This window comes from Doryrhamphus excisus, linkage group LG12 (genome assembly GCF_037039965.1).
Source record: "Doryrhamphus excisus strain RoL-2023G ecotype Guam linkage group LG12, RoL_Dexc_Guam_v1.1, whole genome shotgun sequence".
In the NCBI taxonomy this organism is placed as follows: Eukaryota; Metazoa; Chordata; class Actinopteri; order Syngnathiformes; family Syngnathidae; genus Doryrhamphus; species Doryrhamphus excisus.
The window spans coordinates 2,965,805-2,991,468 of NC_136368.1; the positions used below are offsets into that span (position 1 = coordinate 2,965,805).

The 25,664-nt window shown below is 43.6% G+C and overlaps 1 protein-coding gene and 1 long non-coding RNA gene across 2 annotated transcripts; both read right to left on the reverse strand.

Moving 5' to 3' along the window:
• Window positions 1-962: 962 nt before the first annotated feature.
• On the reverse strand, window positions 963-9,436 carry tbr1b (T-box brain transcription factor 1b). The gene is made up of 7 exons (XM_078795388.1): window positions 9,391-9,436; window positions 5,669-6,799; window positions 5,389-5,543; window positions 5,077-5,198; window positions 4,843-5,001; window positions 4,706-4,767; window positions 963-2,437 (listed from the first exon to the last, which is right to left on the reverse strand). The coding sequence occupies exons 2-7, from the start codon at window positions 6,307-6,309 to the stop codon at window positions 1,615-1,617; spliced, it is 1,962 nt and encodes a 653-aa protein (XP_078651514.1). The 5' UTR covers window positions 6,310-6,799; window positions 9,391-9,436; the 3' UTR covers window positions 963-1,614.
• Window positions 9,437-10,265: 829 nt separating this feature from the next.
• Window positions 10,266-22,818, reverse strand: LOC131135772 (uncharacterized). The gene is made up of 3 exons (XR_013629615.1): window positions 22,752-22,818; window positions 20,130-20,305; window positions 10,266-10,311 (listed from the first exon to the last, which is right to left on the reverse strand). It is a non-coding gene; the product is annotated as an uncharacterized LOC131135772 (long non-coding RNA).
• Between the last annotated feature and the right edge of the window lie 2,846 nt (window positions 22,819-25,664).

The window sequence follows — 25,664 nt, forward strand, 5'->3', positions numbered from 1 at the left end:
AGCTAAATGACAGGACGAGTATTATCATCTCCAAATGATTTGAAATGTCTTAAAATGTATTTACCTTGTCAATACATGTCGACCCAGTGCAGGTAAAAGGTATTTCTTATCTTAGAAAAAACAAGGAAGCTTGCAGAAGGTTCATGTAACAAAAAGACCAAAAGTAAAGCAGATACCATCCATACATTTTCAATACTCCGCCAATCTAAAGCAACACACGGCTGGACTTAATGGGAAACCAAATTAGCCACAAATGTAAGCGGTATAGAAAATAAATCAATGAATGAATGAATGAATGTAATAAGAATGGTGAAGCATATCAAGACCAAAACACAACACCACAGGAAATGTAGCAAAATAAGAGCAGGAACCCGGAACTAAGGCATAACAATGAAACAAAATCAACTTACACGCAACCTGAAGCAAGCACAGAGCGTGACCTAGCTAATGCTATAGTCATACTATAAGAATAGGAAAACATTTTCAATTCGGTGATGGTTATTCGCACCGTCTTTTCAAAATAAAATGCTAACATGTGTTTCTAGCTCGTGTTGCTGCAAACACATTTCGTTGAGTTCTGGTACTTGAAAGAAAATACATTCTCTTTAGTTTGTGTGCACTGCTTGTCCTACAAGTAAACGCTCATATAATAAACTCAACGATAAGCTGCTCTTAATTTGAAGTTTGAACACAAACGTACACCCCCAACACGGAAGTACAATGCTCTTAATGTAAACAGTTTTGCGAGTTGTGCTTCGGAGTGGAGTGATGTGTTTAGGTCAGAATTGAGTTATAAAGAGCCGTTTCTGAGAATGTACTTAGCTAACGTTAGTATGTTTTATAATCAAATGTTTTTATTATATTTCATAGCAGCAGAATCACACTTTATTGTCGTTATTATGAGTCACGTAACTCAAGTTCAGTTCACATTTGGAGTGGATTGGATTTCCGAGCACATTTAAATGCAGCAAACCGTACTTCCGAGTAAGAGTTACGGTAGTGAGAGACTACACATACACGCATAATAAATATGGTGTGTTCAGGTCAGTGTGTAGTTTAGATGACCCCACACTGACCTTTGCGATGCTGCTCGATGCCAGTCTGTGCAGCTACCGCCACCTGCTGGCGATAAGGGCACAAGACGAAGTGGAAAAAAAAGAAGTTGCTCATGACATACCGTAATATCTGTATCATGTACACCATGTCAGATGCATCTAATCGCAACCACAGGGATAAAACTAGCTAGATAAGATGATTTATTGTCTTCCTATGACATGACAACAACAACATAGAGCCATTAAAAAGGATGCTATATCCCGTATAGAGGTACACCGTACATACATACATTGATTGGCATTTGAACAACTATCGTCAACGAGGCAGTGACGTCATAAACATTTGGTCGTCTACCATTTGGATAAAAGTACAAAATGCATCCCTCCCTCACCTGCTATGCTACACAAAAAAACGTTTCATGTACATGAATATTTATAGACTGTAAATATATACTGTATACAGGCACCATCACACGTTCTCGTTCCAACAGCACAGCCATAGAAATAACATTTGTATTTACAGCAGAGAAAGCATGAAGGAGAACCGCCATCGCTCCATTTAGCTGGCGTAGAAGCTGTAGTAGCCAATGTCTTTGGCGCAGGTCTTGTCCGCCTCCCTGGGTGCCGACAAGAGGTCGGACTTGAGCGGGGCCAGAGCGTCCGAGGCCGGGGCGGAGGAGGGCGGGGACAGCCTCCTCCGTTTGACGGCCTCAAAGATGCCCGAGTCGCCGGAGTCGATGGACTTGATAGACGACGGCGTCTCCATCCAGCCCGACTCGGAGGTGACGTCCTTGGCCTTGGCCTCCTCCGAGCCGACGGGCGACCTCTGCGCCGGCACGGAGTCTCCCTCCTCCGCCAGGCAGTTGCTTCTGGCGCCGACGGAGTTGGCGGCCCAGCAGGGGAACACCGAGCCGGCCTTGTACTGCGGCGGGGTGCGCCCTCCCCACCCGGAAGGGTCCGAGTAGTAGCCGAGGGCGCGGTTGGAGCAGCCCGCCGCGGGCAAGGGGAGGGCCTTCACTCCGGCCGCGGCGTAGGACAGCAAGGTGGCCGCGTTGCCCGCGAAATCGGCGGCCTCGTACGCCGAGGCGGCGAAGTCCAGTCGGTTGTTGGCAGGGGAGACGAACCATCGCTGCGGGGGGGTGTCCATCGGGGGCTCCTCGCTCTGCGGCGGGGACAGCAAGCTGTTGCCGAGGGGGACGCTGCGTTCCGTGCCAGCGGTCGCGCCGACGCCAGCGTGGAAGCGGGATTTGGCGTACGTGCTGACGAATTGCTCCTGCAGGAAAGGGCTGTGCATGGCGTATCTGGGGCCCGCCAAGATCTGGGAGCGGGGGGGCTCGCCCGGGGACGGGGTCAGGCGGTCGATGTCGCAGCCCGTGTACACGCTGCAAACACGCACGAGCAAAAGACACTTCATTAGGTACAGCCCTTCCGCAACGACCGTCGTCACGATACGCGCACGGTCACTTCATTAGGTACACCTCGCGTTTCTTCGTGGGCCTACTGCAAAATATACATATATATAATATTATATGCATTATATATGCATCCTATATAATCTATATTTTTAATATATCCATCTATGCATACTGTATAATATATATATATATATATTATATACTGTATATATAATATGTGTACTGGTGCATAGTGGTGTTCATCCACCATTCCATTTGTCGTCCTGCACATTGCTCACGTACACAATAATATGCTGATAATAATTATTTAATTTTTCCCCATTAAAAAAACTTTATGTATTACTATCAACATATTAACACTCGTAATAATAGCTAACACAGCACTTTATTATTGTAAATACTGTATATGTTATATATACTGTATATGATGGTATTTCATAAGACAGGGTTGGATAAAGGAGATTGATTGGCTGTGGCGACCCCTGAAGGGATAAGCCCAAAGACAAAGAAGAAGTATATGATGGTATTTTTATATACTGTATATGGTGGTAGGTACTGCATTTTCATATTTGATTCCAAATAAAATATCAATATAATATAATGTATAATATAATTTAAGGTAATATAATATAGTGTAATATATTATGTAATATAATGAACGACCAGTCCCAAAAACAGCTGGAATAGGCTCCAGCATACCCACCATGGTGAGGATAAGCGATGGTTGGATCATATCATATGATGTAATATAATATGAAGTAATATAATTTAATATAATGCAATGTAATATATTCTAATGTAATATAAAATAATGTAGTATCATGTCATATATCATGTAATTTAATATAATGTAATGTAATATAATGTAATGTGATATGTAATTTAATATAATGTAATGTAATATAATATCATGTCATTTAATATAATGTAATGCAATGCAATGTAATATTATGTAATGTAACATAATGTAATGTAATATAATATAACATAATATAATGTATTGTAATGTATGATATAATGTAATATAATATCATGCAATGTAATATCATGTAATATTATTTAGTCATGTTATTCCTTGTAGTGTATTATTATTCCACGATAAGGTGGAATGATGCCATCCATGAGGTACATGTGTACAATACAAGATGATATGATATTTGTACACGTGTACAGTACAGTATAGTCTTTATGATTTTTATTGCTGGCACGTGGCTACGTGTGCCTAATATTTTGGCCTTCTAGTGTTGCTCAATATGTCAACATGTACAACATAGTTTATAGTTTATAAGATATCATACCTTATACTTATATACAGTATAGATATTTATATCATACCCTACATTTATATACAGTATATGTATATATTGATATCATACACTGCACAACTGCACAACTACAATATTTATATTTATATCATACACTACTTATATACAATATATATATTTATATCATACACTACTTATACACAGTATATATATTTATATCATACACTCACTTATATACAGTATATATATTTATATCATACATACACTTGTATATATTTATATTTGTATCATACACTACTTATATACAGTATTTATATTTAAATCATACATACACTTATATATATTTATATTTATATCATACACTACTTATATACAGTATTTATGTTTATATCATACATACACTTATATATATTTAGATTTACATCATACACCACTTATATACAGTATATATTTATATCATACATACACTACTTATGTACAGTATATACATTTATATCATACATACATTACTTATATACAGTATATATATTTATATCATATATACACTACTTATATACAGTATATATTTATATCATACATACATTACTTATATACAGTATACATATTATATCATACACTACTTATATACAGTATATATATTTATATCATACATTACTTATATACAATATATATTATATACAATATATATTATATCATACACTACTTATATACAGTATATATATATATTTATATCATACATACATGACTTATATAGAGTATATATATATAAATCATATATATCGATGGAATACAGTGTACTTTTATGAGGTATTATTTATGAGGATTATTAGATTCCGTAGTTTTTATGGTGAAGATGAATGAATGATTCCATTTATGAGGATTATTAGATTCCGTACTCACGTGTCATAGTTTTTATGGTGAAGATGAATGAATGATGCCATTTATGAGGATTATTAGATTCCGTACTCACGTGTCATAGTTGTCCCGAAATCCTTTGGCAAAGGGATTGTGATCGATTTTCAGTTGAGTGATCTGTGGCGGGAGAATAGCTACGGATTATTCTCCTATTTTTATTGGGATTGTTTTAGGGGAGGGGGGGGGGCTCACGTCGGTGTTCTGGTAGGCCGTGACGGCGATGAACTGGGTCTCGGTGAAGGTGAAAGTCTGGACTCTTCCCGGCTGGCCTCCGTCCTCCGTGCCGTCCTCGTTGACCTCCAGCACGTGCAGTCTGGGCTGGTACTTGTGCAGGGACTGCAGGACCACCATCTGGACGCGGACACGTCGTGACGGCCACCGAAGGGGCAGGGGGGTAGGGGGGACACGGAAGCTAGGACGTCTTACCTGGCCGGTGTTGTTGGACGCTCCCTTGTTGTTGGTCAGCTTGAGCTTGCCGAAGGAGATCTCCTGCCGCATCCAGTGGGCTCCCGAGTTGGGCGAGTCCGGGTGCATGTAGACTCGATTCCCTGGATGAAAACACGGAGTGGAAAAATGTGCACGGCTTGTATCTTCTGCAAATATCGGGATATGTTTATGGTTTTCTACGTCTTTTCGGATATGATAATATCATATATTTAATGGTATAATTATTTAAAGTGCATCTTTAAAATATGCAGGTGTGTTTTCTTGGAGTAAAAAAAGAATAATTTTTCTTACCAATGACGTTGGTGTCGGCCTTCCCACAGGGCACCCACTTGCCCCCCTGAAACCTCCAGTGGTTGGGATCGGCCAGGATGACATCCACGAAGATGTTGTAGTGAGCGGTGGGGTCCAGGCCGGAAACGTTGAAGCTTAAAAACGGAAACATTCGCCTGAGGGGAAGAGAAGCAAGAAAGGAAATACTCCAAGCGTATTCGTCCCTCATGGTCTTTATTTCGATAGATACACGGATGTGTGTTTGCATCGGATAAATAATACATCATCTGGAAAGCCGTACCTTCCTTGCTTGGTGATGATCATCTCGGTCTGGTGTCTGTGGAACTTGAGCCAGAGGGCCCTGTTGCAGAGATACACCTGCGCCTTGCCGGGAAGGAGGCCGGCAGCCTGGGCCGGGGAGAACTGGTAGAAGGCGCCGCCTTGGTAGGTGTGTCCGTACTGCTGGGCTGCGTACGGGTAGCCGGCGGCCGGCGGGTAGGCTTGGGGCGAAGAGCTCCCGAGCAGGCTGTTGTAAGCTCCGTTGCCGAGGACCGGGTGGTGGGCCACGTAGCGGCCGGGACTCCCGATGGAGAAGGCTGGGTGCGCGGCGCCGTGCTGGCTCGGGTAAGGGAACATGGCACCGGGCGCTGCGGAGGCTGAGACGGAGTGCGGCGGCTGCGCGGACGAGGAGAAGCTGCACCTGTCCCCCGCTGCTCCATGGAGGGTGTGGCGGGCGTCAGAGTCTCCGAGTTTGCCCCCTTGCGCGTCCTTGGAGTCGGGGAAAGTGTCTGCCTCCGACTGATTCGTCATCTCCCTGGGGCTTTTTTTCTGGGGTGAACTTCTCTCCTGGTTGTCAGCTAGGATGGGATGCAAGGAAAGCTCTGCTCCATCATTCATACATTTCCTGGAGGGGTCACTCTGGGGGGAGATCTCCACTTGCATAACTCAACCTAAACCTCTGATGGGCTGCTTTTTTTCCCCCCTGCACACGTCCCCCACAATGCAACGCAGCGAAAGGATGATGGCTTCCTAGCTGCAAATGAAGCAATTGACACCACCTTGCAAGCATGAGCTCTCCTCTCCATCACTGCCTCTAATGAAACAAGCCCCGTGATTGGCCGAGGCTGCCTTGTCGTTTCATTAGGAAGTCTAAAAATGTCCTCTCAACTGAGTCCAACGTTATTTTCTGGTGCTCTTTGCCGATTTTCCCTGCGTTATTTACCTATTTATGCGCCATGAGTGCCAAAGTGTGTCTGCGGAAGACATGAGGATTTATTATTCACACGGCCAAAATGACAGTCCATGACAGGCGCTGCATCCCTTGCCTTCGGATGTTTGCCATATAGCGTGAAATCCTAGCGTCCCGCTGCAGGAAGATGTGTTTAGGGCTCCCACGGCTGCTTAATATTTCATCAAGTTGGGAGCCCGGGTTCTGATATCAGAAAAAAAAAACACCTCAGTATTGGCCGCAAAAAGAGATCCTAGATAAATAATAATACGTCATACTCTATATACTGTATACTGTACGCTCGCTGGACGGTTGATTAGGTACATTCATTCATTCATTTTCTACCGCTTTTTCCTCACGAGGGTCGCGGGGGGTGTCGCCTATCCCAGCTGTCTTCGAGCGAGAGGCGGGGTACACCCTGGACTGGTGGCCAGCCAATCACAGGGCACATATAGACAAACAACCATTCACACTCACATTCATACCTATGGACAATTTGGAGTCGCTAATTAACCTAGCATGTTTTTGGAATGTGGGAGGAAACCGGAGTACCCGGAGAAAACCCACGCATGCACGGGGAGAACATGCAAACTCCACACAGAGATGGCCGAGGGTGGAATTGAACCCTGGTGTCCTAGCTGTGAGGTCTAACCACTAGTGCCGCTGATTAGGTACATTCATTCGGTTATTACAGAACGGATATAGGACAGAAACCATTAGGCAACATCCTACTATGTACATACCTGATTTGGTTTTGGTCCAGAATCTTTGCTATATGCTTCGTGTCCTTTGGTACATTGAAACATTTCAAGGAAAATTGGACTTTTTTTGGAATGTTGCTCATCAGCCACAATCCTTTACACGACACACGAGCACTGTGTGTTTCTAAAGATATCGAAAAACCTAGAAAATCCATCAAAAACCGAACCCAAAAACCTCCAAACAAGGTTCCAACTGACATGCATATTAACCCTCGTTTACCACCAGTGCTACATGCTAATGTTTTGGCCTTTCACTCTGTTCTTCACATTGTTTTCTGCCCGGGGGGGGGGAGTAGAAGTAACAAGTAGCCGTTGTCATTGGCTGTCAGGAAGTGCGCTAGCAAATGTTCTCCAGCGTTCGTTTGTTGCTATGTGAAATGAATGCACCTGGGAAGGAAGTTCCAGTAATACTATAAGTATGACATTTGATCATGTATGTACCAGTTACTGTACCTGTTACTACATGCTCACATCATGGATCTAGAACCAGGAAAGTTATTATTAGAGCTTTTTTTTGGAGGTATCGTCAACAGTCCAAATAGGTGTATCACATTACATTGCATTGTTGGCTGCCTTGTGCTAAAGCTTTTTTTCAATATTTAGAATGCATGTTCTTGTTTCACATAAAATTATTCTAGATTGAATGAGAACGTTTAATTTGGTCAGCAGGGAAAATAAACGTGAAAGTGTAGAAGCAGGACAATGACACTTCTATTGTTCAATGAATACCAAGCACTATTATTTCTTAAGTAGCTATCTGGGGGTGTCCAATCAGCCCGTTTCTAGAACATGATGGCGACTGAAGCGTATAATACGAGTTGTAGTGATTCACCTATGCAGGGAAAAAGAGCTAAGATGAGTGTGAGATGAGTTGAAGTCACACAGTCAGTGCGGAGGGAGCAAGCAGACGCAGCTACCTTGCAGCATTGCACAGCGAACACCTTTCTTGGCGGCCTAACAAGCTTATTACCAGGGTAACACATGGGGGGGGGGGGATTTGATGCAGACTGCAGGGCCCTTTCGTCCATTAGGAGTTAAAGAGGATTATTCCATGGGAAAAGGTAGCAGCTGGATGTTGACAGGAGTACAAGTTCCTAATAAGGAAGGATTTTTTTTTTTAATTTTTATGATCCTTACCGGGCGGCACGGCGGACGAGTGGTTAGCGCGCGGACCTCACAGCTAGGAGACCAGGGTTCAATTCCACCCTCGGCCATGGGTTTTCTCCGGGTATTCCGGTTTCCTCCCACATTCCAAAAACATGCTAGGTTAATTAGCGACTCCAAATTGTCCATAGGTATGAATGTGAGTGTGAATGGTTGTTTGTCTATATGTGCCCTGTGATTGGCTGGCGACCAGTCCAGGGTGTACCCCGCCTCTCGCCTGAAGACAGCTGGGATAGGCTCCAGCACCCCCCGCGACCCTCGTGAGGACAAGCGGTAGAAAATGAATGAATGAATGATCCTTACTGATGGTTTTATATGTAAAATGTAATAAAAACATTCCCATATATGCTATATAACATCTGTCTGTAGCAGTACACCAGATATGGTGAACTGACGTCTCATGTTGAACTTCCATTTTTATGATATGGTGATGATGGATAAACTGACGTATATAGAATATGTATAAGAAAAGTGATGTATAATAAAATCCATCGTTTGGCGTCATGAAGTCCACTATAGAAATGTGTGTTATGATTATTCGATGACGAATTATAAAGCTGAAAGCGTACTATAGGTAAAGGCTATGTTATGTGTTTTATAAAAAGAGGTATAGATCATGTCGCGACTTGCATGCTGAAAAAGTGTGAGCATCTGCATGTGTGTGTGTGTGTAATGAATATTGTGCAGGCTAACGAGAGCTTATTATACAGTCAGGCTGCTGTAGGGTCCAGTCATCTATTCCTGTGAAACGTGCAAGCACGGGCTTGTCTGGGCCAGAAAACAAGGACATTTAATTACGGGATTATGCTTCACTTGCATCTTTCGTCTTCAATCACCACAATCCTTTTTTGAGCCACCCAATGGACTTACCTGTGTAAGAAATCACACTGACCCCCTCCCCGGGGGGATCATGTCATCCCGTCTTGGTGTCTTTGGGAGAAAGTACAGTGATGGTTAGGCAGTTAAAGGCTCCCTGATAGGGTCCACTTAGGGTCCATTTCATCTTGACCCAAGATGAGGACGGCCAATATGAGTGCAGACCTGCCAACATGTACACATTTCTAGTAATCAGTATGCAAATTGACTCTTGAACACGCTTTTATGCTTCAACTGCTCTTCATTTTCTTGCATTTGGCTGCTTTCAGTAAATAAATATAAGTAGATAGGGTGGCACGGTGGTCTAGTGGTTAGCGCGCAGACCTCACAGCTAGGAGACCAGGGTTCAATTCCACCCTCGGCCATCTCTGTGTGGAGTTTGCATGTTCTCCCCGTGCATGCATGGGTTTTCTCCCACATTCCAAAAACATGCTAGGTTAATTGGCCGCTCCAAATTGTCCATAGGTATGAATGTGAGTGTGAATGGTTTGTTTGTCTATATGTGCCCTGTGATTGGCTGGCGACCAGTCCAGGGTGTACACGCCCAAAGACAGCACCCCCGCGACAATTGTGAGGAAAATGCGGTAGAAAATGAACGAATGAATGAAATAAATAGATATTAGTTTGTCAATAGTTGAGAAACACTGGCCTAAATGACTGCACGGTGGGCGAGTGGTTAACATGTAGGCCACACAGTCAGGAGATGGGGATATATTCATACCTATATAGTATATATCATACTATATACTGGTGCAGGGACCACCATCTGGATTCGGACACACCGTGACGGAAACGGAAACTAGGACGTCTTACCCGTCCCTTGTTGTTGGTCAGCTTGAGCTTGCTGAAGGATCTCCTGCCGTATCCAGTGGGCTCCCGTGTTGGGCGAGTCCGGGTGCATGTAGATTCGATTTCCTGGATGAAAACATGGAGTAGAAAAAATGTGCACGGCTTGTATCTTCTGCAAATATCGGGATATGTTTATGGTTTCCTTCATGTGGTCGCTGAAGAAGGCCGGGAGAAGGCCCCTGGGGCAGACCTGGGACACGCTGGACGGATTATGTCTCACAGCCGGCCTGGGAACGCCTTGGTGTCCTCCCGGTGGAACTGGAAAAGGTGGCCGGGGACCGGGATGTCTGGGGTTCCCTACTGAGACTGCTGCCCCCCCACGACCCAGACCCACATAAGCGGAGAAAAATGTAATTTCAATATGTTATGAAAACAAATGACTAAAATCTGGGGCAGAAATTAATCACAGGTTTCAAATGACTCAATTGTGATTAATCGCCACTTACAACTATGTGTGAAATATACCTTTTTAATGCATTTTATGAAGAAAAAGATATTTTTTTTACATTTCCAAATGAACTAAAATGCTAAAATATCGTTCATCGTAGCGGAACATTTAAATCACGCTTTAAATGGTGTTGTGTTCAAGGACAGTGTTGATGTATTTTGCGGAATTTCTGCATCAAATTGTACTTCCACAGTTACATTAGTGATGTCTTCTGTATTTATTTATTATTATTATTATTTTGAATGTGACATGTTACGCACGCATCAAAGTAATGAGTGACTTAGTTGCCTTCAGGTGCTATTTTTCTTTCCTAAAAATGCATCCATTGAGAAGCTTGCTGTGATTATGATTGTTGTTGTTGTTGTGGCCAAGGAATGCAGCGGCCACCCGGGTGTAATGGAATCAATGTGAATGACAAGGAGAGAAAGGGGCTGAAAGTGAGCACCAGCTCGGGGACTTTAGCTAATGCCCGCCACTGTCACTTCAATGATGCGATCACAGCAGCGCAAATGACAAGAACATTCCAGGCAGCGAGGATACGGGACACGGTGTGCCACTCCGGTCAGGTGAAATTGCTTTTTTGCGACGATGAAATGGCATGTCTGTTGTCGGATGGGTAAACATTTCCTTGTCAGGCCAGTAATAAGGAATGAGGCTAGGATGATAGAGCTCAGGTTATTTGGAATTCATGACAGGTAGTGGCTTATATTACAGCCGCCACTAAAAATTTCATGGGAATGCATTTAAGATGGCCCTTTAGTTATTTATATGTTGTTTGCCACATGTCACTTTGCAATTTCAATCAATAAATCAAAGTGAAGCAAAGAAAGAAGTGAGCTTTTTTTCCTCTGATTTGGGATTAGAAGGAAAGACGTGTGAAGTCTTTAATGAAGTTGTCTGACTAATCTGAAGGCCCCTCCTCCTCGTGTCAAAGGGAACCAGGGGCGCTTCCTGACAAAAAGGACAGCTGGAAGCCTGCTAAGGGGCGGAGTGGACAGTTGTGGTTTTTAAAGCCTCATTAGCGTTCCTCCCTGGACACACGGCGACACACACGTGTGTACGCACGAGTCTTCTCTACACCTGCTCATTACGCACGTCCTGAAAGGACACAGCCCCTGCAGCCGGAGCGCACCCCCCCCCCCTGAACTCAGCCCCACACACCACAGATTCACCTCAGAGCAGGTGATCCTTGGTGGGTATGGTGCCTGTTTACCCAACAAATCATCATCATTTAACTCCAATATCAACACAAATGTTGCTCTTTTTTTTAGAGTCACAATTTCCCACTAATCGAACACCTCTTCACGCCTCTCACACCCAGTGGAATCACTTTTATTTTCATTTACGTGCATCTTTACCAAATAAAGTATAGTTTCTCCCAGAGTAAGAAATGTTCAATCAATGTTCTTCTTGCTTACACTTTTCTATGGAACGTGTCCTTCAAAGAACCCTCTAGATCAGGGGTCTTAAACTCAATTTACCTGGGGGCCACTGGAGCTAGGGTCTGGGCGAGGCTGGGCCGCATCAGGTTTTCAAAAAAAAAAAAACGCATTTATTAAAAACGGAAAAATGAATAAACTTTGCTTTGGTTCCGATTTTCTACAAGAAAAGCTCTGATAAAACATTCCACTGTTCTCAAATATCTTACTTTTTATTTTTCTACACAAAATAAGATCAAAAATAAAGAAAATCAATCAATCTGTAATAAATAAATATAATAATAATAATAAAAACTTAAGAAACCACATATAGTTGGTGGGTAGACAAATTATTTTTTTCAGATTAAAATGAACAAAGCATTATTAGAGCCCTGTAGACATGACAAAACACGACTATAGTCACATTTATACTCTTTTTATTTACAACATATTGCGCAACTGCAGGGTCTTGAGACACATGCTAACTCGCAAATTAGAGAGCTAGCGACCTAAACGGTAGCCTTCAAGTTATTTCCTTTAAACTTAAAAAGCCAAAAACTTACCACTTCCACACGGATAGGGAGGATAACTATTAACAGTTATTTAACCTTTAACATGAACATTAATCAAAGGTAATAATTATTTCTGGGTACATGATACCATGCAGCATCCATATCAAACTTGCGCGGGCCGCACGAACATTAAACACACGGAAACCTTTTCAGGTCAAAAGGGGACAAGAATTTCAGAGTTTCTGCCTCTTGTACACACAGAAACGTTTCAGCCTCTCATCCACACGGAACCCTTTTCAGGTCAAAAGGGGTCAAGAATTTCAGAGTTTCATCCTCTCGTACACATAGAAACCTTTTCAGGTCCAAATGGTCAAGCATTTCATGGTTTCAGCCTCTTGTCCGCATGGAAACCTTTTCGGGTCAAAGGGGTCCAGCATTTAATGGCTTCAAGCTCTCGTCCACATTGACACTTTTTCAGGTGTAAAAGGTCAAGAAATTTCAGGTTTTCAGCCTCTCGTTCACACAGAAACCTTTTCAGGTCAAAAAAGTTAAGCATTTCATGGTTTCAGCCTTTCGTCCAAACAGAAACTTTTTCGGGTCTAAAAGTCAAGCTTTTCATGGTTTCAGCCTCTCGTCCACACAGAAACCTTTTCTGGTCAAAATGATGCGCTCCACAATGAGGGAAAAAAACACACATAACAAAAAACAGCCTCTTGAAACATTTGAAAAGGTTTTCCAGAGACCTCTGTGGCATCACAGCGGCTGCTCGGAGCATGTGCCTGAATACAGTACACCTTGCTAGGCCACAGTAGGCGGCTCCTCCCCCTCTATACTCTGCTTCTCCTGGTAGTCGTGATGCGGTAGTAGTAATGTTGTGATATTTGAGTATTATAACGGTAAAGCCTGGTGAAGATGGAAACACTTAAAAACACTGACACCTGTGTGAATTCGGTTTGGCACCAAAGTACAAGAAATGCTGATGAAAATGATATCATCATCACAGAAAACAGAGAAAGTACTTCTTACAGGCATCTCCTGAGCCTGACCCGAGGAGCACGCTTGGGGTTTGCGAGCATTTTGTTATCAGTGCTGCCGTGCGCTGTCAGACGTCTGAGAGCGAAGACCCCACGCCATGAAAAATTCACAGCCAAGCATTGTGATGAAAATGAAAGTGACTTATGCCGAATGAATGTCATGGAATCGCTGTGATTGTGGGGCTGATGTTTGTAACTTGGAAATTATTTATCAGTGACATCAGTTGCATTTTAAGAGTAGCCAGGCCATGGTGGGCGGAACGGGGGGGGGGGGGTTAGGGGGGTGCACTTTCCTGCTTCCTGGCTTTCCATGCAACCTAAAACACACCAATTCTGTCAGTGTGACACAGGACCAGATGACCAGACATTTGATCCAATACCGGAGCGATACATACGTACACATGCATGTCAATACGTCAAACGTCCATTCATACACCTGCCGACATTTAAAAGAAACGTGAGCAAAAAAGGAGGCTTCCCATAGCAGGCAGTATTTAATGCAGGGGTCTCAAACATGTGGCCCGCGGGCCAAATGTGGTCCGCAGGACACTAGTTTGAGGCCCCCGCCTTGATATGAAAGTTTAATGTTAGTGCGGCCCGCGCAAGTTTGATATGGATGCTGTATGGTATCATGTACCCAGAAATAATTATTACGTTTGATTAATGTTCATGTTAAAGGTTAAATAACTGTTAATAGTTATCCTCCCTATCCGTGTGGAAGTGGTAAGTTTTTGGCTATTTAAGTTTAAAGGAAATAACTTGGAGGCTACCGTTTAGGTCGCTAGCTCTCTAGTTTGCGAGTTAGCATGTGTCTCAAGACCCTGCAGTTGCGCAATATGTTGTAAATAAAAAGAGTATAAATGTGACTATAGTCGTGTTTTGTCATGTCTACAGGGCTCTAATAATGCTTTGTTCATTTTAATCTGAAAAAATAATTCGTCTACCCACCAACTATATGTGGTTTCTTAAGGTTTTATTATTATTATTATATTTATTTATTTATTACTGATTGATTGATTTTTTTTATTCTTGATTTGTTTATTTATTTTCAACTTATTTTGTGTAGAAAAATAAAAAGTAAGATATTTGAGAACAGTGGAATGTTTTATCAGAGCTTTTCTTGTAGAAAATCAGAACCAAAGCAAAGTTTATTCATTTTTCTGTTTTTAATAAATGCGTTTTTTTTTTCTCTTGAAAACCTGATGCGGCCCAGCCTTGCCCAGACCCTAGCTCTAGTGGCCCCCAGGTAAATTGAGTTTGAGACCCCTGATTTGATGTTTTTCATGGAAGGTAAACTACAGGACATTATTTTTGAGGGTTTGAACCTGAAAACGAGAGGACTGATTTCTGTCAGAAATGAAATGATGTATTCTTCCAAAAGATGTTTCACGTTGTGTACTTTTCCAGGGTTCTAGTTAAGAACGATGAGCCAGCATGTAAACAGGCCGCCTAACGTCTTCACATCTTCATTAAGAGTTGTCAGCTCTTCAAATAAGTGCCAAAAAGGGGATATTTTAATGAGAGCGGGTGCAAGCAGGGCGGCTGTCGCCTTACAAGAATAATCTTCATTAAAATCGCAGGCAACAACACCAGACGCAACCCGCAGCTCATTGGGAATGCGGCGTGAAAAGGAGAGGCCTGCAGATTATCACTCATGTTTCACTGCAATATTGTTGGAGAACACGAAGACCAAAGGGAAAGCCCCAAAAATAACGGGGGCTCCGAGTCAAAGAGACATTGGAGACACGCTTAGCACAGCTTCGTTGCGGTGGAACACGCGGAAACATTTCACTCCGGTCCACTGGATGAAGTTGTCCTTGTTCGGACATAAACTGGCGATCATCTAGCACTTTCTCTAAGCTCTACCGAATATTTTTCCCTCCTCCTCCTCCTTCTCCTCCACCTCCTCCTCCCCACGGCTGAGTGAAATGGAATTGCCTCTCACATTGAAAGACAGCTCTAGGAAGGTGATAATAGAGCTACTCCCTGCTGTCTGCAGCCAGGAAATAGGAAAGCGGCATATGGGGCCAGGAAGCGATGTGACCAGGCAAGGAAAGAAAGCAAAGGAAAGGTTAATGATCACTTCACAACTCCACCGGGACCACAACCCTCTTCCAGGCTGACAGGAGAAATAAATGCTGCGTGATTTACACCAAGGCGCGCATCTCGGAGCTCCCAAACAAACCAACTTCTTTCTTGGCAAACACGACGAAGGCCAAGGATCCGCATTGGTGGAAAAACAAGCCGGACGCTCAGATCCAGCTTCAAAAGACAAACAAGGAAGGGACAAGACATCAGAAAGGAAAGGAAAAGAAAAGGAGGAAAAGAGAGGTGAAAATCTATTTTCAAAATAAAAAAAGAAACAAAAGAAACCATGAAAAGAGGAATAAACCATGTTGAAAACAAACAATAAGAAAAAAGAAAAGAGGAAAAAAGACCAGCATAGGCCCGTAAAGACCAGTATAGACCCGTATAGACCAGTATAGACCAGTGTAGCAGTGACCTAATCTTTGCAGGTGAAACAGACATGACAGCTGCTGGCACCGTGTGTCGGTGTCCTGGCTTGTGATTGGTGGAGAATGAGGAAGTGTGTCCATGTTGGAGCTGAGCACCTGTGGGCGTGGCTAACCGGAATGGCATTGTTAGCATTCCCACTGCTCAGCCTTCCGACTGGTGGATGTTGACCTGTTTTCTGATGGAAAAACGGGTCCATATTGATCGGTGGATCCCTTGTGGATCAGTGAACTGGTCTAGACTAACTTGAGGTCTAACTTGTAAAGCAAAAGCAACAACGTTGGTCGGCGACGAGACGAGTTCTAGACTACAAAGGTCCTCACGGTGAAAAGTAAAATGATCAATGCTCCATCACTGGCGCTGAAAGAGGCCCACTTGTCCACGGCGTCCCCCCAAGGAGACTGCCAAGAAGTCCAGCGGATCAGTTGGACAAACTGGGCAAGTTGCCTTGGTGACCGTCCAGGCTGCACCAGCTGGCACCGTCTCCATCTTTTTTCCCTCTAACTCCCATCATCATCATCATCATCATCATCATCATCCGTAGACGTAAATACTAGAGATGTCATACTTCAAATATTCAGCAATATTCTGGTGCTTTGGAGAGGTAATGGCCGCTGTTGAATAATGCAGCCAGACGGGGGATGTCCCACCCGGCCGAGGGGGACGTCTGAGTAGCAGACTACCGTCCCGTCTGAGTGGTCGGCTATCGCGGTGACCTCATCGCTCACACAGGCGGACACGATGCGACAGGAGCGTACTACTCGGCGGCTTGAGCCCACTCCAAACGCAGGAAGTGGTGTTACTCGTTTCGATCAATCCACCGACCATCTGTTGCTGCTCATTTCACGGACGTGCTTCCACTCCACGTCCATGTGTTGCTTTCAGTGTGACGAGAGGGAAACATGGTGACCGTGCTGCAGGAGCTCCGTGCGTGCATTCCGTATTAGGGCGCGGGGAACGCTTGGCAGCTTGTTGTCACAGGTATGACCGGGGAGAATTGTGCTCGCTATCCCCAGGTTAGCGTAGGTGTGAACACAATGTGCAGCCAATTTGTTTAGGAGGCAGCTGATTCATGTCTATGTACATACTGTACTGTCTGTGTATACTCTGTATACTGTACACACATACATACATATCTATCTTTGTATACTTATACATATACACACACACATATATCCATACATATCCAGTACATATAGGGGTCGCTCGAAAACTACATTTTCCATACTTAAAAAAACCCTCATTAAACTACAAAGCAACGTTTACTAAACAAATTTCTTTTCTATGTGTTCTAAAGATATAAAAACAGATAAAAAATAGGCAAGTTACATCATTGGACTCAACTGTTCAACCTCCAAAAAGCTGCCGATATTTAAAAGAAACTTAGGCAGTATTTGATGCAGGGGTCTCAAACACGCGGCCCGCGGGCCAAGTGTGGCCCGCAGGACACTAGTTTGAGGCCCCCGCCTTGATATGAAAATTTAATGTTAGTGCAGCCCGCGCAAGTTATGGATGCTGTATGGTATCATGTACCCAGAAAAAATTATTACGTTTGATTAATGTTCATGTTAAAGGTTAAATAACTGTTAATAGTTATCCTCCCTATCCGTGTGGAAGTGGTAAGTTTTTGGCTTTTTAAGTTTAAAGGAAATAACTTGGAGGCTACCGTTTAGGTTGCTAGCTCTCTAGTTTGCGAGTTAGCATGTGTCTCAAGACCCTGCAGTTGCGCAATATGTTGCAAATAAAAAGAGTATAAATGTGACTATAGTCGTGTTTTGTCATGTCTACAGGGCTCAAATAATGCTTTGTTAATTTATTTATTATTTGCCGTTATTATTATTATATTTAATATTGATCTTATTTTGTGTAGAAAAATAAAAAGTAAGATATTTGAGAACAGTGGAATGTTTTATCAGAGCTTTTCTTGTAAAAAATCGGAACCAAATCATTTTTCTGTTTTTAATAAATGCGTTTTTTTTTTGGTTTTTTTGGAAAACCTGATGCGGCCCAGTCTCGCCCAGACCCTAGCTCCAGTGGCCTCCAGGTAAATTGAGTTTGAGACCCCTGCCGTAGGGTATAGTTCATAACTTATTGGCTGTGGCTAGCGCATAATAATAATCGTGCATGAAATGAAGAGGTAGATCCTCGCAAAGGAATCCAGAATGCTGAATGAAAAGGCAAGGACAAAGAGAGTGTGAGCATTGGCACAAGATGTCCTCATCTTCTGGGAATTGGCAAGAAGCGATAGCGTATTACATATGGTGTGCCATTTTCACAGCTCCCGGCAAGACCAACACAACACCTGATTGTACATCTCACCAACACGGAAGATGACTCAGAGGCACAATATGATGAAACTTCTTTTCACGTAAAGGTGAGTGCAGCTTGAGGATTTGTAGGGAGAGATGGAAGATGATGTGCTACACGTGTCGTCTCATCCAAGCCAGTGCACCCAATCCGTCCTCCCACTAAGCGAGTGAGGTGTCAGTCAGAGAAAAGTGGGCTGCCAGGATGACTTTCAGCTCTCGTGGAGCCAGATGGTTTCTTAACACTGAATATCCGAGTAGGACACATCTCACATGGCTAGCTAGATAGCTAGATCCTTCTTCTTCTACACAAGAACCTGAAGCTGGAGTCTTCTCAGCAGCAGCGCTATCATTTGGGAATGTGTAGAGCCTTTTCCATCTATACTTTCTTAATGCTTGCTAACTCCTCCCATATTTCTCAGATCGATCCAGCGTCCTAATGTTCAGCTTCTTCACACACGTCATTTCACACTTCCCATTTTCCCATTGGGAAATTTATATTTGATGCCCCATACTGGTGGAAAAATCATCTTACATTTGACGTACTGTAACATGCTACGTATTTATTCTACAGGGTGACGTATCCTGCCGTATTCTATTTATGTACCGTATTTTCTGGACTATAAGTCGCTATAAGACGGCCAAAAATAATTAGGTAGAAAAAAACATACATAAGTCGCACTGGAGTACAAGTCACATTTTTCCAGGTAATCTATTTTACAAACTACTTGACCAAAACAGACATTACGTCCTCTTGGAAGGCAAGTTCTAACAATAAAAGAATAGAGAACAGGCTGAATTGGTGTAAGATATGCTAACACAATGCTTATTCAGCTACACAAAAAATAAACATGAACAGAAAAGGTGTCCCGTGTTTATGTAACATAAACAGTTTTTTACACTAATATACTAACTCCTTATTTCTAAAATCACAAATACTTGCTGATATAGTTCATCTTCAAACAGCTATAATAATGCATAAGGCTAAAAATAACCAATTAGCTAAAAATGTCATCCAATACTTCTCTACAAGAGAGGAGAACTATGATCTCAGGGAAGAAGTACATTTGAAACACTTCTATGCAAGGACTACGTTAAAAAAAACATAGCATTTCAGTATGTGGAATCAAACTATGGAATGGATTTGCATGGAAAAATAAAAATAAAAATAAAAATAAAAATAAAAATAAAAATAAAAATAAAAATAAAATAAAAATAAAAATAAAAATAAAAATAAAAATAAAAATAAATTAGGAAAGCAGGAAGTGAACAAATTACTGAACAGTTACTGATTGTAAAAGTACCAGAAGGAGGGGTAGGATTTAATAAGCTTTGCTTCTTCCTACTCCTTTTGGACATGTGGAACTGTGAACTGATTATGTGATGCACTCAATTGTAATCTGATGCATTTTTAAATGAAATAAAACCATTACCATTTATAAGTCATTCTGGAGTATAAATCGCAGGAACAGCCAACCTATGAAACTTATAGGACTTATAGTCCGGAAAATATGGTAATAATATTATATGGTAAATATGGTTTAAAAAAATATGGTAAAATATTAAATATTGACTCTGCATTTTTACTTTAATTTATATACTTCATAATTACATAATGAATATGATTCATTTCGTTCAAAGCTAGTTCTCACCTCCGCTCCTTTGGATTGGACCACTGAAACGGCTGATTTGATTCTATCATGGGAAGATCTCTTGGATCTCTGTCTATCCATCCATCTTTCAATCCACTCATCCACCCATCCATGCAGATGAATAAGGTCGCATCTTGTGGCTGTAGTTCCTCACCAACCTGGGCCCTCTTGAAAGCCTGGGTAAGATTGACATGCAGGAGACAGTGAATGTCATTTATTGCTCGACGTCCGTGATTGAATGTACAGCATGAATCATGGTGGTGAAGGTATCACCAGGATGCAAACACTGCAGCCGCTTCTTCTTCGTCTGTGTTTGCCGCTATCCTCCCAGTTGGCACACCGGACAACAAAACTAGGAATCAAAGTTGAAAATTGCAAAGGATCCTGGGAGAATATCAGTCAGTCAGTCGTGGTTCCCGTCCATGCTGGAGACAATATTTGAATACTGAATATGTTTTTGGGAATGCACTTTATTTTCAATTAGGTTGTTTTCAATTGTGTGCCGCATCATCAGTCATTAAGCCCAGTTGGTAAGAGGATGTCCACCTTCCACTTAGTCAAAGGTGTTTCTGCAAGTCGCTGTTAGCCAGCAGCACACATAAAGGAGACTCTGAGGACAAGACAAGAGGGCCCACTGTGATTCTCACTGGGGATTAGAATATTCACACCTGCACTAGGTGTTGTTTGGGAGGCTGAGAAGCATGTGTGGCACCAGAGGGGTGCCTCATTTGAATTCAGCTTTTTTTTCCCTTAAAGACACATCTACGGAGGACTGAACAATAGCGAGGAAAAGTCGGCACGCTACGCCTTACATGCTGTTGCAGCCGTGTGCTTCATTGAAGCTGCACGCGGCCATATGGACACGTTCAAAAAATAGACTGGATCAGCATGCGGAGCAAGAAAATATGTCCAACGTCACTGCCAGTATGATTGTCAACAGCTACACGCCTCTAAAATCATCACAAAGCAAATGATGGATCCATGTGAGAAAACACCAGCAATCTGGACGCCAAGTTAAAACACGAGAAAGAAAGGGTAGTCCGCCTCGCTCTGAATTGGACGTTCAGAGGCCGCCTGTTATCACACGTCTTTGGTCCATTTAGTACTAGCCAAGAGGCGGCTAGGTCATTAAAACCACAATGGATGCTTTCATGCTGCCTTAACCCTTCCGTGGCTGCAAAGCATGCATGCGACAATGCTAGCTAGCATCCTCGTTTCAATCAATGGACACTACATTAGGTACACACATCCGATACACCGGCCACACCCATAACCGATAATCACAGTCACACAGGTGTTCATTAGGAGTGGCAAAGCTAACAAACGTTCCTTTAGCGCCATGAACCACTAACATGCGCATACCAGTGCTTCAGCCATGGCATGTCCGTCTCGGCCATGGCATGTCCGTCTCGGGCCATGGCATGCCCGTCTCGGACCATGGCATGCCCGTCTCGGACCATGGCATGCCCGTCTCGGACCATGGCATGCCCGTCTCGGCCATGGCATGCCCGTCTCGGTCATGGCATGCCCGTCTCGACCATGGCCTGTCCGTCTCGGGCCATGGCATGTCCGTCTCGACCATGGCCTGTCCGTCTCGGCCATGGCATGCCCGTCTCGGCCATGGCATGTCCGTCTCGACCATGGCCTGTCCGTCTCGGCCATGGCATGTCCGTCTCGGCCATGGCATGTCCATCCGGGCCATGGCATGTCCGTCCGGGCCATGGCATGTCCGTCCGGGCCATGGCATGTCCGTCTCGGCCATGGCATGTCCGTCTCGGGCCATGGCATGTCCGTCTCGGCCATGGCATGTCTGTCTCGGCCATGGCATGTCCGTCTCGGCCATGGCATGTCCGTCTCGGGCCATGGCATGTCCGTCCGGGCCATGGCATGTCCGTCCGGGCCATGGCATGTCCGTCCTGGCCATGGCATGTCCGTCCGGGCCATGGCATGTCCGTCTCGGCCATGGCATGTCCGTCTCGGGCCATGGCATGTCCGTCTCGGCCATGGCATGTCCGTCCGGGCCATAGCATGTCCGTCCGGGCCATGGCATGTCCGTCCGGGCCATGGAATGTCCGTCTCGGGCCATGGCATGTCCGTCTTGGGCCATGGCCTGTCCGTCTCGGGCCATGGCATGTCCGTCTCGGCCATGGCATGCCCGTCTCGACCATGGCCTGTCCGTCTCGGCCATGGCATGCCCGTCTCGGCCATGGCATGCCCGTCTCGGCCATGGCATGGCCGTCCCGGCCATGGCATGTCTGTCCGGGCCATGGCATGTCCGTCCGGGCCATGGCATGTCCGTCTCGGCCATGGGTTCTGCTGGTCTCCATGCAGTGTGAAAGGTCATGTCATTGGATGTCAAGTCTCATAACAGTACTGATGCCTGGTGACAACGATACTACATAGATAGAACAGATATAACAATACTACATAGATATACTATGTACTATGTACTATACTACATACATACTTGTCTGTATATTTTTGGACTAATAATAGGTCATAGTCCACTATGAAACATTTATTCAGAAATTCTTTGAAAAATTGTAATTAATTGAGAAGCAGATGTATACTGTAAATAAAAATGCATGTAAAAAATATATGAAAAAACAATAAAAGTCTTACCTGTACTAAATTCCTTAAACTGTCTGCAGTTGAGTAGTGTTGTATGAAGGAAATAATGATCTTCCGGTGACACTACACAACAAACAAAATGTTATAAATATTCTTTTAAAACAATATGCATAATTAATTGGCTTTTTTTTCGAGTGCATTAAGACAATATCCGTTTTACTCTTTTACAGCCTGTTTTACATATCTGTGAAAACCACAACTCAGGTCACTGGTCTGAGTGACAGGAATCTCGTGTTTGCGTGGGGAGAAGTGATGTGTCAATGAGTACAGCCAAAGGTTGTCTATGTACCAGAAATGGCACCTTAACAGCGACTCATTTATCTCATTCATTACCGTCACACGTTCAGCTTCATTAACGCATGCGCAGCATGTCACACCGCCCCCCCCATGACGACCGACAAGATTACAATAGCGTTCCCACACATTAGAAATCGTGTCTAATAACTTGAAGACCGATAATAAATCATATTCAATAACTTTATGCTGGCCTGAAGTGGCATTCCAACAACATATATGTATCTCCTGCTCACTAAAACACGTCTCTTGTCCTCCTCGTTCTGGGAAACACACTTCCTCATCGACACACCACAGCCAGATGCATTCAAGGACACTCCGAACTTTTATTATACGTGTAAATAGAAAGACAAATTAAAAACAGGAAGTGCATCTTCTTTTCAATTACTAACGTAATTCTAATTCTACAATTAGCTGCATTTAAGTATGCCGGGAAAATCCCAAAAATACATGACAATCCGTGTGACTTCACCTAAAGAAATTACGTTGTGTCTTTGAACGCAGCGATCCATTCAAATGTTGTGCTACTCTGAAAGAGACTAGCTTAGCAAAATACTTTTTCAGAGGCGTGTGCTGTCTTTAGCTTGATTTAAACTGAAAAATGTACAAATATATATTGTTGTTTCCTGTGTCATTTATCTTATTGTTTATAAAATACAACAAAAAGAGCATAGTTGCATAGATTCTTGCAGTCTAAACCGGGAGGCCATGCCCCTGGCTAACATTGCTATGCCCCGCCAAGAGGGGGCCCGGGCACATGCGGGGGAATATGCTGGTCTCCAAACTTGTTAACCACATGGAGGCCAAGAGACCAATCAAGCAGAGCGACCCCATGTGACCCCTGCTAACTGGCTGCACTCAATGCATGAATATCTTACTGACTCATAGATTGACTCACTGACTAGACAAACACCAGTCAGACTACATAGGACAGCTCTAGTCTAGTCGTGCTCCAAGACTAGTTGGAATAAACACCAGTCAGACTAGATAGGACAGCTCTAGTCTAGCCGTGCTCCAAGACTAGTTGGAATAAACACCAGTCGGACTAGATAGGACAGCTCTAGTCTAGTCGTGCTCCAAGACTAGTTGGGGCAAACACCAGTCAGACTAGATAGGACAGCTCTAATCTAGTCGTGCTCCAAGACTAGTTGGGGCAAACACCAGTCAGACTAGATAGGACAGCTCTAATCTAGTCGTGCTCCAAGACTAGTTGGAACAAACACCAGTCGGACTAGATAGGACAGCTCTAGTCTAGTTCATGCTCCAAGACTAGTTGGGACAAACACCAGTCAGACTAGATAGGACAGCTCTAGTCCAGTCATGCTCCAAGACTAGCTAGGATAAACACCAGTCGGACTAGATAGGACAGCTTTAGTCTAGTCGTGCTCCAAGACTAGCTGGGACAAACACCGGTCAGACTAGATAGGACAGCTCTAGTCTAGTTCATGCTCCAAGACTAGCTAGGACAAACACCAGTCAGACTAGATAGGACAGCTCTAGTCTAGTTCATGCTCCAAGACTAGTTGGGACAAACACCAGTCAGACTAGATAGGACAGCCCTAGTCTAGTTCATGCTCCAAGATTAGCTGGGACAAACACCAGTCAGACTAGATAGGACAGCCCTAGTCTAAATCATGCTCCAAGACTAGATAGGACAGCTCTAGTCTAGTTCATGCTCCAAGACTAGTTGGGACAAACACCAGTCAGACGTGATAGGACAGCCCTAGTCTAGTTCATGCTCCAAGACTAGCTAGGACAAACACCAGTCGGACTAAATAGGACAGCCTCAGTCTAGTTCATGCTCCAAGACTAGCTAGGACAAACACCACTAAGACTAGATAGGACAGCCCTAGTCTAGTTCATGCTCCAAGACTAGATAGGGCAGCTCTAGTCTAGTTCATGCTCCAAGACTAGTTGGGACAAACACCAGTCAGACGTGATAGGACAGCCCTAGTCTAGTTCATGCTCCAAGACTAGCTAGGACAAACACCAGTCGGACTAAATAGGACAGCCTCAGTCTAGTTCATGCTCCAAGACTAGCTAGGACAAACACCACTAAGACTAGATAGGACAGCCCTAGTCTAGTTCATGCTCCAAGACTAGATAGGACAGCTCTAGTCTAGTTCATGCTCCAAGACTAGTTGGGACAAACACCAGTCAGACGTGATAGGACAGCCCTAGTCTAGTTCCTGCTCCAAGACTAGCTAGGACAAACACCAGTCGGACTAAATAGGACAGCCTCAGTCTAGTTCATGCTCCAAGACTAGCTAGGACAAACACCACTAAGACTAGATAGGACAGCCGTAGTCTAGTTCATGCTCCAAGACTAGATAGGACAGCTCTAGTCTAGTTCATGCTCCAAGACTAGTTGGGACAAACACCAGTCAGACGTGATAGGACAGCCCTAGTCTAGTTCATGCTCCAAGACTAGCTAGGACAAACACCAGTCGGACTAAATAGGACAGCCTCAGTCTAGTTCATGCTCCAAGACTAGCTAGGACAAACACCACTAAGACTAGATAGGACAGCCCTAGTCTAGTTCATGCTCCAAGACTAGATAGGGCAGCTCTAGTCTAGTTCATGCTCCAAGACTAGTTGGGACAAACACCA